This window comes from Phaethon lepturus, unplaced genomic scaffold (assembly GCF_000687285.1).
Source record: "Phaethon lepturus isolate BGI_N335 unplaced genomic scaffold, ASM68728v1 scaffold14193, whole genome shotgun sequence".
Taxonomy (NCBI): Eukaryota; Metazoa; Chordata; class Aves; order Phaethontiformes; family Phaethontidae; genus Phaethon; species Phaethon lepturus.
This window is the reverse complement of record NW_010529821.1, coordinates 4,028-22,616: the sequence shown is the minus strand read 5'-3', so window position 1 is coordinate 22,616 and position 18,589 is coordinate 4,028. Positions and strand designations below refer to the sequence as shown.

The 18,589-nt window shown below is 43.4% G+C and overlaps 1 protein-coding gene across 1 annotated transcript in view; it reads right to left on the bottom strand.

The window, feature by feature from the left end:
- Positions 1–18,589, bottom strand: part of CEP63 (centrosomal protein 63kDa) — a 20,384-nt gene continuing 1,795 nt past the window's right edge. The window contains exons 2-14 of the mRNA XM_010284061.1: positions 18,401–18,581; positions 16,384–16,479; positions 14,024–14,149; positions 13,040–13,153; positions 10,349–10,582; positions 9,944–10,089; positions 9,008–9,142; positions 8,264–8,378; positions 6,199–6,396; positions 5,665–5,751; positions 3,490–3,692; positions 2,616–2,922; positions 1–159 (exon numbers count right to left, since the gene is read on the bottom strand). Coding sequence (XP_010282363.1) covers positions 1–159; positions 2,616–2,922; positions 3,490–3,692; positions 5,665–5,751; positions 6,199–6,396; positions 8,264–8,378; positions 9,008–9,142; positions 9,944–10,089; positions 10,349–10,582; positions 13,040–13,153; positions 14,024–14,149; positions 16,384–16,479; positions 18,401–18,581 — 2,101 coding nt within the window. The remainder of the gene's footprint in view (positions 160–2,615; positions 2,923–3,489; positions 3,693–5,664; positions 5,752–6,198; positions 6,397–8,263; positions 8,379–9,007; positions 9,143–9,943; positions 10,090–10,348; positions 10,583–13,039; positions 13,154–14,023; positions 14,150–16,383; positions 16,480–18,400; positions 18,582–18,589) is intronic.

The window sequence follows — 18,589 nt, the reverse complement described above, 5'->3', positions numbered from 1 at the left end:
TTACTCTTGATGTCCAAATTGTCTCACTATCTTTTCACTCTCTTTTTTCAGTTCCTCAATGTGAGCATTTAGGCACTCCAGGATGCGATGGGATCTCAGTTCTTCCTCTTCCAGGTATCTTGCAGCTATCAATCCAACGGAAGCTGTAGGCAGGGGACACTAAAGGGAAACAAAGAGATATCAGGTACTTCTTCATTCCGAGTTCCAGCCAGAAACACTACTGATCCAAAACCACGCAACTAAATACGCTTCTGAAGGGCTCATGCGTCATTTCTATCTTACCAGACAGACTAAGCACTCTGTTCTCATGCCTGTATCACAGGTAAACGTCCCTCCCAACAGCCTCCAACCACCAGTGAAAGCCTCCCAAGCCGTTGCCAAAACTGCAGGGAGTAAAATCAGGACCTCAACACACATAACTTTTCCATCCCAGTAGTTCCTCTCTCTAAAGCACTGGGGGACTAGAGCTGAACAGAAACAAGCTCTGCACATGCCTACATAACTGTTGGACTTCACAGGTGGCACCCTGACCCCAGAGGTATCAATAGGAATTGACCGTTTACTTGGGGGAACTGGAGGTTCACTTCAATTACCAGCCTTTCCACTTCAAATGAGAGGGAATAACATGGCATGTGCAATCATAGCATAACTCTAGAGAAGGTCACTACAAAAAAAAAAAAAAAAAAAAAAAAGGGTTTTGTCCTGAATATGTTAGTCCTGCCTCACACTTAAGTCCTACATCTTGCTCCTTGTCTCCATTAAAAAAAGAAAAAAAAAAAAATCTCCTTGAGCAATATCACCTCAGAATATGGGTTCCAGGGAAGGGAAAGAACAGCCAGACTGGACCAGCACTGGGGATATCTCTGCTTTCTTTTATATACGTCCTCTGCTTCCCTGAAATAATGGGTTCTTACTACAATCTCACAGGGGAAGTACAGACCAAACCCCAACACAGCTCCCACCACACCTCAGTTCAGCTAGCTACGATCAATAAACTACCCCAGATATTTTCCTTTACAGTGAAGAACTATCCCTGGTATTCACATCACTTACCCACAAGTTCTTAACTTACTAAAATAACATTGTAAACTAGGCTTAATATATGAGTTGATGAAGAGAAGCTTCCTGCACAAGGAGCTGGCAGGTGAATTACAAAGTTACTAAGGGGCTGCTTTCCATTACAGAAAATTTGCCTCAGTGTCTTGGCAAGAGAATGTAACTGGTTATTTCCAAATCCTGGAGTCTCATGGTTTTCTGGTCTTTTATCAGCAGCTAGGAACAAAAGGTAGCAGAAAAAAAGGCTGCAGATAACAAGCAAATATCTCACACCCCACTATTGCCTACTGATGCGAATTCTCCCCTCTTAATGTTAAAGGAATTGATTTAAAGACACTGGAGCCTGACCATGAGCAGGGAGACTCAGTCAACACCAGGAGAAGTATTTGCATTTCCTCAGAAACCTTATTTCTACCTTCCAGAATAAAAAGCACCACATTCTCTTCTACTAAACATCAAGCCCTAGAGCTTCTCAGACCCTGAAGTAGAACTGTTCACACTTGAGTTCCAATCCTGCAGTCTGAACAGTTTCCACATCAAATTACCGTTCCCTAAGCTAACGACATTTGTTCTCTGGACATGCCCATGAGCTACTTTAGTCTTGAAACAATCAAGACCTATTCTTGGTAGTAAACCTCATCAAGATCTACAAACCTGACAAGCCTCTGCTTATCTGTGCATCAGCCTTAGAGACACTTCTATTTTTATTTTGTGGGGAGCCCAGAGCTATTGGCACTGCTAACAACATACAGAGGAGAAAACACTCCAAAGACTGCTAGTGGCAACATGTCTGGAACAAGGATCAGCATCCAGGATTCTCCGCTCCCTGAACTACTACAGCCCCATCTGACCCAGCGTATGACAATTACTCTCACTGTCCCTCTTCCATTCCCCTCCCTGCTCAGTCAGTCTACAGCCTGGTCATCATAGTGGGTACTGGGATATATGGACTTAAATACCACAAGCAAGAAGCGATCCTGTCCAAATTTCCTGTATCTTGGGCAAGTGCTCCAGCAACTGAGCTGAGGTAAAAGGACAGAGAAGGTGTCAACACTGCTCCCTTCTAAGAAAATATGATCAGCAACTGGGAAAAATAATAGCCTCCCCTTGTGCAGAGAAGCATCGATTTCAAGCTTTCGTATTCACCCAGAACCTGTACGCTGAAATACTCAGCACTCTACATCCTCTCTGAGGCTCTACTACAGACCCAAGGCAAAAGCTGAAGCAGAATTCTGACATGACAGAAGCAGTTCATGGTACACACTGATGTTCAGCACCGCTAAGGAGAGAATCAGGAGCTTCTGGAATTAGCTTATCAGTTAAGCCCAATACAAAGCCCTTCCTCAGAGAGTTCTGACGAATAACCACATGGCTCCCGTTGCCCAAGTATTAACCACCCAGCAGCGGGTTTTCCTCCTTGTTTAACATGGAGGAAATATATGCCTGAACAATCCATGCGGCCAGACCATACATTCAAAAATCTAGCTCCTTTTGCCAGTTGAGAACCCAGCTATACCCTCAACTGTTGAAGAGCAACCAGCTTCTATACAGCTGCTTACCAAAGGCACATATTCCCTCTGATCATTTGAGATGGACTGCTTCGATGCTTCATCTGCAAAATCTTTGTTTCCATCCAGTACATGGAGTGAAGTATCCGTTCCCAGCAAGGTGCCCGAAGCAAGTGACTCCACGCAGTCCTTCCTGCTGGTCTGGGTGGGCAGCTTACCCTCCTCAGGGGTCACCGTTCCTACTTCAGCAGCCCCCCATCTCTGGGGCTCCCCTTTACGGTGCTGAACAGTCCCATCAGGCTCGTGATGTATTCTCTCTGCTTGTTCACCATGTTTGTGCTGTGCTTCCCGAGTTGTCCTGGAAGGCAGGTTTGAACACATAACTGTTTGACAGTTTGCCTCTTAGCAGCTGAACTTTAGCAAAAAACTTGCACAGAGGTAACAACGAACATACAGGTTACTAATAGCCCTGGCAATCCAAACCAGCTCTTGTTTCTATAGGACTTCCAGACGCACATCCAGTCTCTAGGGAATTCTCTCTCTCTTTCCTGTTATTGTAGATACCAAAAACTACAGTGCACATCCTAGTACTGCAAAAGGGGCACAGCCACCTGGGCCAAGTTGAACCCCTTCACCAAAAAGAGCACATACTGCTTCTCAAGCAAAGAAAATGGCAAAGGCAGTCAAAAGACAGTCAAATACTAGCTGGCTTTGCAGAACACAAACCAGCTGGGACTAAAAGCTATTGCACTACTAAAAGCGTAAAGGCAGATTCCAAAACAGTCCTTTGTGTTCTCCCATACGTGCTATATGCTGGAGATAGATACTATACATAAAGCATGTCATTAAAAACCCACGCATCCCCACGCCTTCTGTTCTCCTTCGTAATAAGGAAGCAGCATCCTTGGGGTCATGCAACGCTCACCTGTGCTGCACATCCCTGGCCTCAGGCTCTTCGTCCTGCATCTGCTGAGCAGTGCCCTCAGGTTTATCCTGGCAGACCTGCCGAGTGAGCTCCAGTTTTGCTCTGGCCTCTGCTAGATCCTTCTGCAGTTGCTGGTTCTCAGATTTTAATTTATTTAGTTCAACAGCATAGTCACTGAGTGCTCTTAAGGTGACATCTTTTCCCTAACAGAGAGAGAAGGGCTGAAGTCAAAACTTCTGATTTGCAAGACACCGTAGTCAAATCCAGAGAAAAGGCCGGCAAGCGATTCCTTAAGACATACTCTCTAATCCAATTTTGACTGGCAAAATTTTCAAGGCTTTCATAAGAGCAAACGAATTATATATGCCTTATTATGTCTGCATCCTGCCAAGCTGTGCTGATCTGCCTAGGAAAGGGAGTCTCTCTCACCACTCATGCTTTTGAAAACAGGAAAATATAGAGTAGGAATAGTTCAGACGTATCTGCCTCTGGCCTTGGGATAATGAGGACTACATGGAGTTCTCCTCCAGCTGTATATTCTAGGATTCCCTCACTTAGCTAAGATGCAAGCCTCTCAGCCAAAGCTGGGAACACTCGGGGGGCACCCCAGTAAACTCAGTCCGAGCAACTCTCCAGGTATTGGAGTAGCAGGCTCTGCCAGATACTTCTTACGGGTGTGAAGAAACATAGTCCGGCAGCTTAGTTGTTGATGAGAAGGAACCACGCCTAGCAAGAAACTACCTTCCATGTGATCTACCAGGAAAGCTGTCTGCAAGCACACTTCTAGATCCCCCCACTCAAATTAGCAAAGGCCTATGGTAATAATTACGAAAGGCTGTGCATACGCCTCCCCACCTGGGATGACCCACAGCCCTTCAGAAACTTTCACTGGTAGAAGCAAATTATTTTATTTTTGAAACTCTGAACAACTTGCTTCTCCCCATCTTCTCCTTGCTAGGCCAGGTGGATATAATTTCCATTGTTTCTACTCCTGTGACATTCCCACTTTCTTTTTTGCCAACTCTATTAAATGTAGATGCTTAATTCATTCTCATCACTGCTGTATTTAAGGACTTTCCAAATGTGCAGTAGAAGAACCTGGCCAAGATCAGTAGCTCCTGTGTCATGGGGCTGTGGTTTGGGTTTTTTAAAATAAAAAATTATATAAAAAAAAAAAAAAACAAACACCAAAAACCAGGTTACTTGATTTGCACTTTGCTATCAAGTTTTTAGTAAGTCAGGCCAGCAAAAGCCCACCAGGCACTTCAAGCAGAAAGTAAGGGGCCTTAGATCATTTCAGTTTCAAATCAGCCCTCCAAAAAGCTTTTTTTTTCCTCCATCTCACCAGCCACAAGCTTCTGTTCAACACTTCCCCAAGAACTTGGCACATTTGACAATCACCCCAAACTAATATTAAGGGCTGAGTATTTCCTTCCCACACCTCTGACACACCTAAAGCTCTGTGATGATATATTCCCATTAGGTTTCCAGCTGTCTGAATCCAGTCCTTGCCCCCTGTGAGGCATCCATTCTGGTTTGTGTGAGGCAGAACTTGCAAACTAGCCATTTCTTCCTTCACACAGGCACTAAAACCAACTACCTTCAAGGTATTATTCTTGCCAAGACTGCACCTCTTCCATGCAGGCTCCCCTTCTCCCCTCTGGACGAGCTGCTCTCACCGTGCCACACAGCAGGAGCCCACCACAATGCCCCTTCCCAGCGCATCATCCCAAGGCGTCCAAGCCCATATTGCCAGGCTGCAACCTGCCTCTGGACTGCAAGGGACAGCCCTGGCTCCTTGCACCAGAAACTGCAAGGACCAGTGCAGTTACAGCTCGAAGACATGCCAAAAGGACATCAGAGATTTAGAATCAGAGGTTTCAGGTAAACTGGCATAAAATGGAAAGGTAACAAAATGTACTAAAAACCATGGGCCAGACCCCATGCAGAAGAAACTGAGATGAGGGCTCTGTTTCTGCAGTGCTCCTCACCACTCTGAACAAGATGCTCAGCATTTCTGGGTCTTATTTCCTCACAGGTCGCCCCTTTTGCTTGGGTTTTAAGCTCACTGAACTCCACCAAGCATTTTGAGAGGCCTGGGCAAAGACTATTACTGTTCTCAAGTAGGGGACACACAACGCTAGCCCCTTCCCATCTCCATTCCCTAATGCATACCTCTAGCGCACCGCACTCTGTTTTTTCCAGCATCTCCGAGAGATGACGGTTTTCCAGCCTCAAGGTTTCCAGCTGGACCAGAATTACCTGAGGAGACAGAGGCAAACGACAAGCTCCGAAAAAAGAACACAACACATGCCCACAACATCCTACAGGCATTTTCCACCCTCAATTCCAGTGTGAATACAAAGCAAGGTTTGAGCTGTTAGTTCTGCAGGGACCCTATAGAGAAGACCATACAAATAACCACGGGCAGTCATTTACTTTAGTTTTCAAGGATGTCATCATCCAGGCCTAGTTAACATGAGTGATCTCAAACAATTCTGTGTGGCTGCCAGTTACAGGTTTGAAAAGAAGAAGCAAGACAGATTCAGCGAACACCACAAATTAGAAGATTTCATCAGAAGGGTCTCAAAGTCTTTGCTCAAAGGCTGAAGACAGAAGGAAACTATTAACATAGCTAAAAACTAGGATGGTATTCCAAGCCTTCAGATCCCTTAAAGAGACAGCGTAAGAGACTTCTGCCTTTTTTACCCTGTGTTCCACCGCTTTCCTCTCTGCTCTTTCAATCTCTGTTCTCAGCCGTTGTTCTAGGTCTGATGTGGAGCCACTCGCAGACGCAATTGTGATGTCCCGCTGGTGTAACTCTTGTGTCAACCTGGAGATTTCCCTTTTCATCCCTTCTAGCTCACTGCTGTGAGTTTGTTCAGCTTGAGAGAGCTGCTCTTTCAGCTGGAGGAAGATATGCACACACCACCCACGAGCTTTTAAAAGATGTTTCAGCAAAAAAATCAAAAGTATTGCACATGGTAACGTGAAATCTAAGTACTGGAAAACAAAAAGCTCTATGTAACAAATCCTCTGTGCATGCTTGTCCTCCTTGATTGAAAACCACTTCATGCCAATCCTTTTTCACACCATAAACTGCCAACGGGGACAAGACATAAGGTATGCTGTGGAGTACTCGAGAAGACCCATAATTGATCAAATCATGGTCTCTTTAGCTCACCATTATACCTCCATTGCCAACAACAGATACTCAAGGGTCTACCGTCACCGGGCAAGCACAGTAACACTTTCATTAACATAACCTTGCAATTTGCCACTCCTGAGGCAAAGACGGTATCTTGAAATAGCTCCAGCCAGACTTTTCTTCCACTAATTTGTCCTAAGTCTTCTGAATTGGTATTAGCTTGTAGCAACTAAAGCTACCCATGGCAAACTTCCACAGGCTAGCTATGCACAGGGTAAAAATATACCTCTTTGTTTTCATAAGTCCATTTGATGACCACTAGTCCCTGCATTATGAGAGACTAATCATTCCCTATTTACTTTCCACGTGATAGGCATGATTTTATTTTTAGTACCTTCAATCTCATTTATCTCTTTTCCAGTTTGGTAAGTCCTATTCCATTCAGCTGTTCCTTGTATAAAAAACACTCCATCCTTTTGGGTCATCTTTTTCCATACCTTATCTTGTTTTATTCAATCTTTTTTGAGGTGGCAGACCTGAATTACACACAATATTCTGGTAGGCACACCATATATTTATTCAGTGACATAACAGAGTAACAACATAGCATAATTTCTTCCCTAGTATTCCATTCCATTAGCCAGGAATATTAACCACACAAACCTCCAGGATTTTTCTGAGAATTACAAGCATTTTAGAAAATTGAACCAGATGATCTCTGCCTAGCCATGTAAATACTATATATGTGGTGATTTATCTCCATGTCACCTCAATGCCTCCCAAGTATATAAAATAGAAACAACCATAATAAATCTCCCTTTCCTCCCCAGCAGCCTGTAGGAGATTCATTTATTGTGTCGCTGTTTAAATGTGTAACCAAGCACACATCTCTGGCAAGATCTGCACCTCTGTACATTCAGAATAAAGGATGAAAGATTTCACAGAAGTGAGGTTTTTCACTCAAGTCCAATAAGGTTTTTACTCTAACCATTCTCTCACACTAACTCATCTAGACCATTATTAAAAGTCAAGCCTTCTGAAGGGCTTGCCTCCCTTGGGTGCACAGAGCACTAGGGTGAGGTTCTCATGGCAGATGAACTGCTCTGTTTCTTCCAGACCCTGGTTCATGTCTAGGTCTCAAGCCTGAAACAAACTCCCTTATTCACCTACAGACTGGAACACATTTAAAGCCCTGTCTCAAGTGTGATAGAACATATTACAGCAAAACCCATTCCTTCCCTGTTCTTCATCCTGCCGGAGACTGTCTGAGGCTTAAACTCCGGATTCCAGGCCTTAATTTCTCTGCATATATTCCCCTCCAGCACTAATTCAGGTATCTCCATGCTGTAGAGGAGTACTGTGTGATGTAGAGGTAGGGCTAACAGACACAAAGCAAACCATGCAGCCATGTACAGAAACCTGCAAACCTACCCTCTCAACTCCTCCTTCGTCAGATCTGCTCCTCACCCTTCAGCATATCACTGCCTCCACAACATTCCTGGCCTTTCGTCCCACTTGGAGCATTGCTAACCGCGCACGGCAGTCTCTGCTGAGGCACATGACACACACGGGAACGGCTGACTCCACAAGCGCCTTTCCCACTCTCCGGGAACAAAGCGACGTTACCTTTTTCATCTCCGCCTTTGACTCAGCATGGTGTTCTTCCATTGACTGCAGCTCTTTGATATGCTCATCCAGCTCTTCACTCAGCTGTACACACCTTGCATTTGAAGATACCAGGCTGGGTGCCAAACGTAAAACTACAGATTAGAATACCCCAAGGAGAAGGACATGGTCAGAGAAACTTTGATCTTCCAGGCAGTCTCCTATGTCCGTCATAACCGAAACTGGACTCTCAACCTAGAAGTTCCTTACCAATCCTTTGGTTTTGTTTACCAAAATAATTTCAAAAGAGATCAGGAAGCTGATCTAACAGATAATAGCTGTTTCTTGTTTGTTTCTTTACCATTCTAAGATTACAAACTTCCCATGCAAACATTAGTCTGAAAACCACAAACTCAGAGAGGAAGACTTGTTTATAATTCTTATTCACAGTAAGGTCTAGATCTGGTTCTTACCAGCTGACTAACAAAGACTCCTTAGCCTATTACCAATGAAGGTGCTAAGCCTAAGCAAGCTAAAATGCTGAAAACACCCACAGTGTGTGGTGAAAAGCAGTCAACCAATTAGCAAAACAGTCTCACTATTAAACTTCAAAATGAATAGCATTTGATTTCTTCAGCCCTTTGATATTCAAAATAAGCCTACAAAAATCAGTGGGCCTGGTTAACTTGATGAATACAATATATTAGGTATTATATTATTATCCAAGTTTCATTGCACATCCAGAGGAAGCAAGCAGTGGGCTACCTGTTCTCAAGATGAGTCACTTCTGACTGCAAGTGCTGTTCCTTCCTCTGGGCAACATCCAGCTGCAGTAGCACATGCTCCAGCTCCAGCCCCGGAGAAGACACTTGTTTCTCTTGCAAGCGTTCTTCCAAGACCCTAAGCAGCAACATGAACTTTAATTTCAGCACAGAAACGTCACGTCTGAGTTCACCAAGACAGAGAGCGTAACAGTTTCTTGGAATCCTCTGAAAAAAATACACACAAAACCCAACACTAGGTGACACCTGCGTGCACTGTGAATAAGCATACACACCAGCTGGATGACAGCCCCATATCTGAGTTCAGGCTGATTAAAAAAGGCTACATCCTATTTTGATGTTGGCCCCCCTGGTCCACACAGTCTCCCTGCCATTAGCAGACATCCAGCCTGCAAGAAACAGTGTGGCTGTGAGGTAACGTATGCCAAAACCTTTGGACATGGCCATCAGAACCTTATAGCTTTTGCACATTGCCAGTGCAGAAGGGGAAGGCCAAGATGATTTTGTCACACATGTAGTTACTTTACCAAGACCCTAATCTGACGTCATTAAATCGGTGAGAACTTTCATCTACATTAATAAGCACAGTATCAAATCCTGAAAAGCACCTGACTGAAAATACCAGGGGAAAAAAAAAGCTGAAAATCTCAAAAGCCCTATGCTGCCTCCAGAAACCTAGCTGAGTAGAAAGCTGATTCCTTCCACACTCTTCACTGAGTATCAATTGATTTGAAAAGCAATGCAATTTGGCAAATGCTGCAAGGAAGCATAGCACTTGTGAGAAACTACAGCATACTATCCCATGTATCAACCAATACAGATCCAGCTGTATGAAAATGCTTCTACCATCCTCAGCAGCAGAACCTAGAATATAGATCTGAACTCAAAAGTGTAAGAACCAGTGAGGCACAGATGCTACCTGATGAGAAGTTCTTTTGTGCGAAGAGTTTCAGTCGCCCTGGCCAGCTCTTTCTGTAACTGTTCCTGGTGCATCTTGGAGCTGTCAATGAAATCTTCCTGAGACTGCAAGGTGGCTCTAAGTTCCATCTTCTCATCCTGCAGCACCTGCATGGGAGGGAGAAGGAATGACTGTTGCAAGATGGACCAAATCAGTTTGTTGTAAGGCGATGAGAGGCTGATCAGATTTTTAAGGAACCCATGGAAATACTGCAGAGCACCACGTGGGTACAAAGCCAGCTTCGAGGCCAATCAGGAACTTCGCAGAAGCTCTAGAAAGACATGGGAGCTCTGGGACAAAGAGCCTTCCTGCTACTTCTCACAAGCCCTGCTTTATATTCAGTTTCCTAACAGTTCCTCTACTGACCTCTAACATTTTCTTGGATTGACTTAATTCTTCTTGAACTCTTTGCTGATCTTCCAGAATTATCCGATTGTTTTCAGTCAGGTCGTCCACTCTCATGTTAAGCCTCTCCACCTCCAACTCGTTGGCACAGATAGCATCATTGGCCCTCTCCAGCTTGCTGGTTAAGTGCTGGATTTCCGATCGGCTAGCCAGCTCCACTGACTCCAGAATCTGCTTCCGATTGGCAAGCTGAGTCTGCTAAGAGCAACTGGTTAGTGTTAAAGCTAAATTACAAAAAACACAGTATCAAAACAACTACTGATTTCTTTGTGTAAGAAGTCACATTCTCAAAGTAAGCAACACTACCTTTCAGGGAATTAGGGAAAGTATTGTTCCAGGGTTACACGACAGGTAAAGCTTCTGAAGGCAAACAGAATAAAATAAAAAAATAAATAAAAAGAGGGGGCACTCTGATTTCAAAAGGGGTTCAAAGAGAATCTGGGAAAAGAGGATCTCAAATCACTCAAGTTGTCCGAGCATGAATTGTCTAAGAACAAAGCTGCCTACTCTTTGTTGCTCGTTAACCTAAGGCTAGACCAGGAGAAATGGCAGCATGTAAGAAGGTTTGCAAATACCTTGCAAATACCATACACAAGCTAGAGGTTACCCAATCATTAATTCAACACCAGGACAGAAAGCAGCCCTTGGTGCACAATGAAAAAAAACACAACCACCAAACAGATCAAAAACCGAACCGGGCGTAAGAGTCAATTATGTTTTGCTTTATGCAGTAAATACCTGGTTCTAACAGCTTGTGAGAACGCTTACTTTGAATGTTTCATTGTTTTAACAGCAGACAAAAAAAGTTATAACGAACATATGACTGGGAAACAATACATGCTCTGTTATTCATAGGCACAATACTTTATTTCATAGCATTTCTTTCCACATAGCTAGCTGGGGAAATTTAACAAGCCAGCTCTCATATAAGCTTCTAAGAATATTCACTTCATGTATTCCCTTTTAGTACAGTACCTTATAATTTTTAAAAGCTGAAACAAAACATTCGAGTAGTCCTTTAGTCTCAATTTCTAAGAGTAGCAATTCCCACCAGCTTCCCAAACACCAGACGCCTTGATTTATTGCCTGAACACATAATGCCTCATAACTGAGAAAACTATAGAAACTGTGCGTTTGGGAGACTATGGTATAATTTTGATTACAGTCTTTTCATTATTTGAATAGTCATGACAGAAAAGGTAATCAGGAGGGGCAAGGGTTTAAAGTACAGTCTTTCTCCACCCAAGAAACCAGAGTACCAGACTACCTGAATATTTATTTCTGCATTAAGAGAACATTTAAGCTATCTCTTATTTCCAACCCCAGAGCTTGCAGGACAGCACAGAATTGCAAGTTTCACCCGTTCAAAGGCTTTAAAAGCTGCAGGTGTTACGGGAAGGTGCTCAGCGCTGGGTAAGAATGCCAGGCTTCCCTAAGCTGCACTGAAAGATATGAGGGGAAGCCAGCTGAAAGAAGAGAAAGGGGAAGTACTCCATGGCCACAGATCTCAGCTTGACCTTGTGCCAGAAAAACAACCAAGCATACAAAATGCATAGAAATATCCAAGGCAAAAATTTAGCGCCTTCATGCTGGGCTTTTCAAAGAAATTGAGGATTCAGGCAGTCTGTTCACAGTACCTATGCACCCAAGTCATCTACTCCGCTTTAGGAAAAATCTCCCTAAATTCCTGGTTTTCTGCTGCACAGTAAGAAGAGCTCCTCTGCGCTCCAATATACCAGCCCGCACTCCAAGGACACATCTGTTCTCAGACAATTGAGCTATCAATGATACAAAGACAGCAGAGCAGCAAGACCTTCTGCTCAACGACTCTCTCTGCATTTGTAGATCTACTAGTGTCAGCCTCTCACAAAGCCCCTGTCAGAGCCAGCTTCAATCCTGTCATCACAAGCTTCCTCCTTGCAGGAGCTTCCACTCAAGAGCAACTCAGGAGCCCATTAAGTGTAAAGCCCCCAGCAAGAGCTTCTTATCAGTGTCTGCTGTGATTGTGTCAGTGTGACTTCACAGCTGTGCTCTAGGTCAATTCATCTTGCTCTGCTGCAGCACCACTAACTCACTGAAGGATTTGCTTTTCAGGAACAGCAGCCCCACTACTCTGGGGCAACAACTCTCTTGTTGCCTTTAAGAGACTTTAAAAAAAAAAAAAAGGCAGGGGGGAGCACACTGAAAACTGCTGTTATTTCAGTACTTTGCAAAAGTGTCTGCCTAGGGGAAAGACTGTTTTCCAACATCATCCTGTGAGCTGGACCTACAAGGAACATATTTAGCTACTGGCAGGTACACAGCTTTGAACCAGATGACATGATGTAACAGCTATTTTAAAGTGTCATATGTTGTGGTCTCCTAGGAAAGCTTCATCCTACTATCTTCTCTACTAATTGGAGGGGTGCAGGGGTGGCAGGGAGAGCTGCACGAGGTTTATCTAACCTCTGTTGACAGAGTCCAGAACGTTTTTCCATACAGCACTTACACAAGTAAACCTTATTCCACTGGGACATTAGGAGTCATTTCAAAGGCAACCTAAACTGGATTCAAGCCTGAGAGATTTCATTAGTCTCTCCCTCTTCCGCCCTCCCTCCCCCCCCACCTGCTGCCACAAACAAAACAAAAACTTTCAGCACACATTAACTGTACCTGAATGAGCTCAGACTGCTCAGCCAAAGCCTTCCTCTGTGCTTCCAGCGATGCCACCTGCTGCTGGTAAAGCAAGCGCTGCTTCTCCCAGTCAAGTGATTTTTGACGAAACTCCTGCAAGGACAGCAGGGGTGGCTCGGAACAGTACGTCCATGCAGTTGACAAGGCCCCCTTCTAGTTCATATCCATGTTTGCTTTCTCCCTCCACCAGCTCCTCATGCACCTTTCCCCACAGCAGGGAAACCATTAGCCAGCCATTTGATGCACCAACTCAGCAGTATAAAACCCCTCGCACACTGTGCTTGCTGTGTTTCTTTCCCTCCCGAGTTAAAACATCAGTGTCAATTACTGCTGTTTACAAATGTTAAGTGCTAACAGATTCATGGCTAGTTTCATGAATTTGCTGTCAGAGGTTTAACAATTTAGACTGTCTTTAGCTTCCAAATCATGCCGCTACTGAAATCACTAAGATGGCAAGTGCAAACTACAGAATTCTAATGGTAATCTCCGCTCCAGAAATTGGACACTACATCAGTCAGATGTGTTTGTTAGCCACATCTTCAGGGTACGGTCCAAGAAAATTGAGTGCGGTTGAGCTCAGCACAGCAGAAAGATTAAACCATGAGACAGGGTTGAGAAGTTTGACACGTAGCTCCCTCCTCCTCAAAGAAGTGAGATGACAACCTCACCACGCTGGAATTCATTCCATTCACATAATTAATTACCCTTCCAGCACCCTCTTCCTTTTATTTAGTCTGAGACTAAGAAGAGCAGCTTACGCTGTGTACTCAGAGGCCCCAAAGCAGGAAATTGCCTTTATTACACAAGAGGTTGAGAAGAGCTACACTTGGAGAGTAGATGGAGAGTACTTTTTAAGCATGCTTCATAGTCTGCTTCCTAGTTGACTATTCTTTCATCAGTGAAGCCCAGAACGTCAGTTAATACATACAAACTCTGATTAGCATTTGCTTTTTCACTATATACCTCCAGCTTCCTGGTCAGTCGGCTCATTTCAAACTGGTCCTCTCCTTGTCTCTTATTAACCTCTTCCCTAGTTTCTCGTAGTTGTTTCTTTCGCAGCTTCTCATAGCTCCTTCTCAGCCTGGACAACTGCAAGGAATTCAGTGACAGACACAACTTTGTTCCAGGCCCCAAGGCACGAATTAAACAGCACTTTGAAAGAAGGCACACAAAATGGCTTCACGCAAACAATTCCCCTAATCAAAGCCACACAGCTTGCAAGCTAAGACTTCTATTTCTATAATGAGCCTATTATACCAACAGGATTGCAAAATATGCCGAGTTGTAGAAGAGTAGCAAGATGCCACTGAAGTCGTGACATCAGCAGCTGTAATTAGGCCTCTGTCTTACCACTATTAAAACACGACTGAAATATTGATAAGCTGGAGGTTTACATGTAGCTGTTAGCGCAGCAAGAGCATGGCACCCCTCTCTCTACAGGTGGCTCCCAGCCACAGTAGTAGCAGGCAGTACCTGTGGTTGATCTCCCCATTCAGAAGGGCACGCCACACCACACCACACACCAGGTGGGGGGTACAGTTTCTTACGTGATTAAAATACACTTGTGAAGCTCAGGTGGGAACTGGAACTCTTCCGCTTAGTGGGAGAAGGAATATTTGAGAATTGCCATTATACATAATATCAACACTACTTCATCTGTCATTTTCTGCTTCGATACATTATGTATTTCACAATGAGTGGAGAATGCCAACAGAAAATATCACTCCTACGCCTACTGCTAGAATGCTAAAGTCATATCAGAAGCAGGAATGAGGAAAAAACTCTTGACATTTAAATGACCCTCTGTGCAAATAATCACTTGCAACTTGCATGGAATTTTCCATCTGATGAGGTCCCCTTAACTCAGCTATTAAACAAAAAGTTTCCAAATAGCCACATGAATTTGAGAAGTCATCATCCCGTTTTACTGATGGAGAAAGCTAAGTCCATGGATGAACAGAAGGACCACGAGAAGAAAAAACATCTGGATCAAGACCTCATGCACTCGTCACAAAGTGTTCTCCAGAGCCCTGCATCAGCAAAGTACTTTGGCACGTTCAAGGGGAATGGGCAGACGTACAGGCTTAGAGTTAATATGCAAACATCTTTTGCCAATCAGGAGATTACAGGTTTATTCTTTCAGCCATCTCAGTGGGTTAGACACCATACCTGTAATTTTACTGGTAACGGTGGTAAACTGAAACAGAAAGAATTTCCCCAAACAGTACTAAGAACAGAAGACTGCGGAATATTGGAGCTTAATGTCATCTACATTAACACTGTGTGGGTCAAACACCAACACACCATCATTTTGGCCACAGCACACACGCTGTATTTTAGCCTTAGCAATTTAGGCAGATCTGCCAATGCACCTCAGCTTTGCTTTGCAGCTTATCCACAATGCCAGTGGGAACATCTAGTGAATGAAGACTGTTAGTCATACTGAATAGTAAGGTGTTTTAAATGACAGATGCCTTCTGTCATCAAAGGAGAGACTACCAAATTCATTTTCCTTATGGCTTACAGTGAGCACAAACTAGGCCCAACCCTCCAGAGAAAAGAGGTCAGTGCTCTACTAGCTGTTCACGCCATTTAACTCTCTGCTACTGACAAGCAAGTGGAGACAGGCAAAGAGTTAAGGCATAAACATGGAATGCTGTTATACCACCTGCAGGACATTCCACATGTACCACCTTGCGGTGAATAAGAAGCTTTTTGAGATGAAAGCTCTGGAATTATTTTCAAAAAAATTTTCTAAGTATACTTAGTTTTTATTAAGTGTATTAAGACTAATATGCCTTGAGAGAACAAAATCCTTACCAACAAAATCAGAGTCAATGGAGGCAAAAAGAAGATGAGACTACATACTACTCTCATGTCTTGATCTCATACGATCAAGGCCAGGTACACCACCAGCCTTTTTTAATTTCATGAAATGCTGAAGGAGCAAACTGCTGCCTGTACCCATGGCAACTTCAGAACAAGCACAGTGGTGACTAGGATGGGTGAGCACAGGTGAACTTGCAGAAAACTTACGCAGACGTCTAACACGTGAAAACTGCACCAATACATGTACCACACACTTCTACTCCAACGTTCTGTTCATCACCAAGCTCCTCCAAAGTGCAAAAAGCAAGCCTAATGAAGCATGACAATATTACTTTGTCTATGTCCAATGCTCTTTTTTGTAACAGCATAAACACTAAAAGAATGGCAAGTTTTAAAACCATGGCATTCAAACAGAAGCAATGACGCAAGGTATTTCACCTATCAGATCATATATCAACTGGGAACTAAACCAACCTTCTCTTTTTGTAACTCACCTCCTCTTGAAATTTCTTCAGCTGTTGTTCATATTCCCTAACCATGTCCTGTTTAGCTTTTTCCACATCTTCAACCTGGTGACGCAACATACCAACCTGAATGCAGAGTCAAAAAGCAAATAAGACAACAGAAGTGGACTTTATTGTCAGTAGGTACTGGGATTAGTTTTCATTTTGTAAATATACATTATAGTAGGAGTGGTAAATGACAATTAAAAGATCCTAATTCTGTAAACAGCTGCAGGTTTCAGTGGGGTCACTCACTATGAATCAGATTAAGCCTATGCCTAAATCTTTGGTAGGCTGGGGCCTGAACTGTTTCTGTTCTGGCCCCTGGTTTTGAGCCAGTTTCTGGCTTTCATTTTTGAGGATGAATATAACAGTTCTGGATTGTGTCAAAAGGCTGGCATTTTATCTGGAATTTTCATCAAATTCTTCATAAACATGCATTATGATTTCAACCTATCTACCAAGGGAAAAGATGGCCTTGTCATTATCACTCAGTTGAAGCAGAGATTCCAAATAATACATGGAGATGAGGGAGACAAAGGAAGAAAGGGGGCTTTGAAACTCACCTGAAACCCTTATATTGATTCAAATACTCCTGTGACTCATTTTTGTCTTTTTTTTCCCCCACCAACAACACAAAGTGGCCACCTTTCTAACTGCAGGCCCAAAGAACAGCAAGCCAACAAATTAAAAGAATTCATCACAGAAAATTTATACGAGTAAACCAAAAGCATGAATATACTCCAGCAGTGACTTTAAACATAGTTTACCGTTCAGTTTCGAAATCAATGTTTGCTTTTGGAGGTAAGAAGTACTTCAAAAGTGACTTGAGAAAACACAATAATAACAATGCTAACCTATACAATAAAAATGACAGTTCTTGCAAATGAAAATCCTGTGGCATGACTCCAGATTTAATAACTCTGTTACAAAGACATTCATTCCAAAACTTGCCACGTGGACCAGTAGAAGCACCTGACTATGTTAAGAAGAAACTACAGAGTTCTTAACCCACTGTTGCTACAGCCTGTAACATTTCTCTGTATTTTACTAGATTCCACACCAAGTTACTAAAAGCTACAGCAGTACTTGGGTAATTCTGAGGGTGTAAGAACAGCTGTAGCACAGTTGTACAGGCACCCAGAAAACCCAACTGCTTGCGCAGTTATCAGCTGGCTTTCAACTCAAGAAGTCAAAGCAACTTCCTCAGAGGGCTGCCAAAACACAATTTGTAGCAAAGAGTCTGCTGGAAGATAGGACACAGCAGCTATAAGGACAAATTTTAAACACTTCTGGAAAAAGTCAGTGTGGCTAGACCTTAAGACAGAGCCACCCAGACTCCTGCTGGTTTCCTCTGATCCAAGAAAAGATACATCAGTTCATTTGCACAAGAGGAAGTTTATGGTCCACATCCTATGCAAAAACTTTATTTACTGATACTTCTCCACTGATACAGAAAGTTAGTGCGCTTCCCTCAGGCCTTTAATTAAAGGTTACAAAACCTGAACTGCATAAAATAGCCCTTGGAGAATCTCCCAGCAATATCTTGGTGTAGTTTGCACCACCAAATGTCCTTCTGCCAACGACTGCACGTTGCTGGGCTGTCGATTACTGGTGTATCCAGATTCAGCATCTCTGGGTTCTCTCTAGAAACTCTGACAATTCAGTCTGTGGACTTCTACCCGCCCTTGGGGAGTTGATCGCTTGACTTCGAGTTATGAATCAGAGACCTTGTTCCAACAGGCTCCTTTGTAAATTCTATTCCCGATTTCCAATTATGAGGCAGGCTCCTGTTTCGCTTAGCACAGTTTGCTAAAGTTAACCCCTTGTTTTGGCTTAGCATTTAAACTTTAAAAGAAAAAAAATCAAACCTGACAAAACAATAACTGAAACACACGTCCATGCAAAGTCAAACTCTGAAATTCAGGTTCAGTCTTTATCTTGTATTTGTAACATGTAAAAAACACAGATCAACACTGACCAGGAAACTATGAACCTGAGGCAGTACCTCCTTATGTTTTTCCTGCAGAGCAGCCCTGGCAGAAGAAAGTTCCTGCTCTCGAACATTCAGGCAAGCTTCCAAAGCCTGTGTCTGTCCTTCCCATTCAGATTTCTTGTGAGCCACCATAATGTCGATCTGCTTCATCAGCTCCTGCAGCTCAGCCTCACAGGAAGTCAAGAATCCACCGCTGGAAGG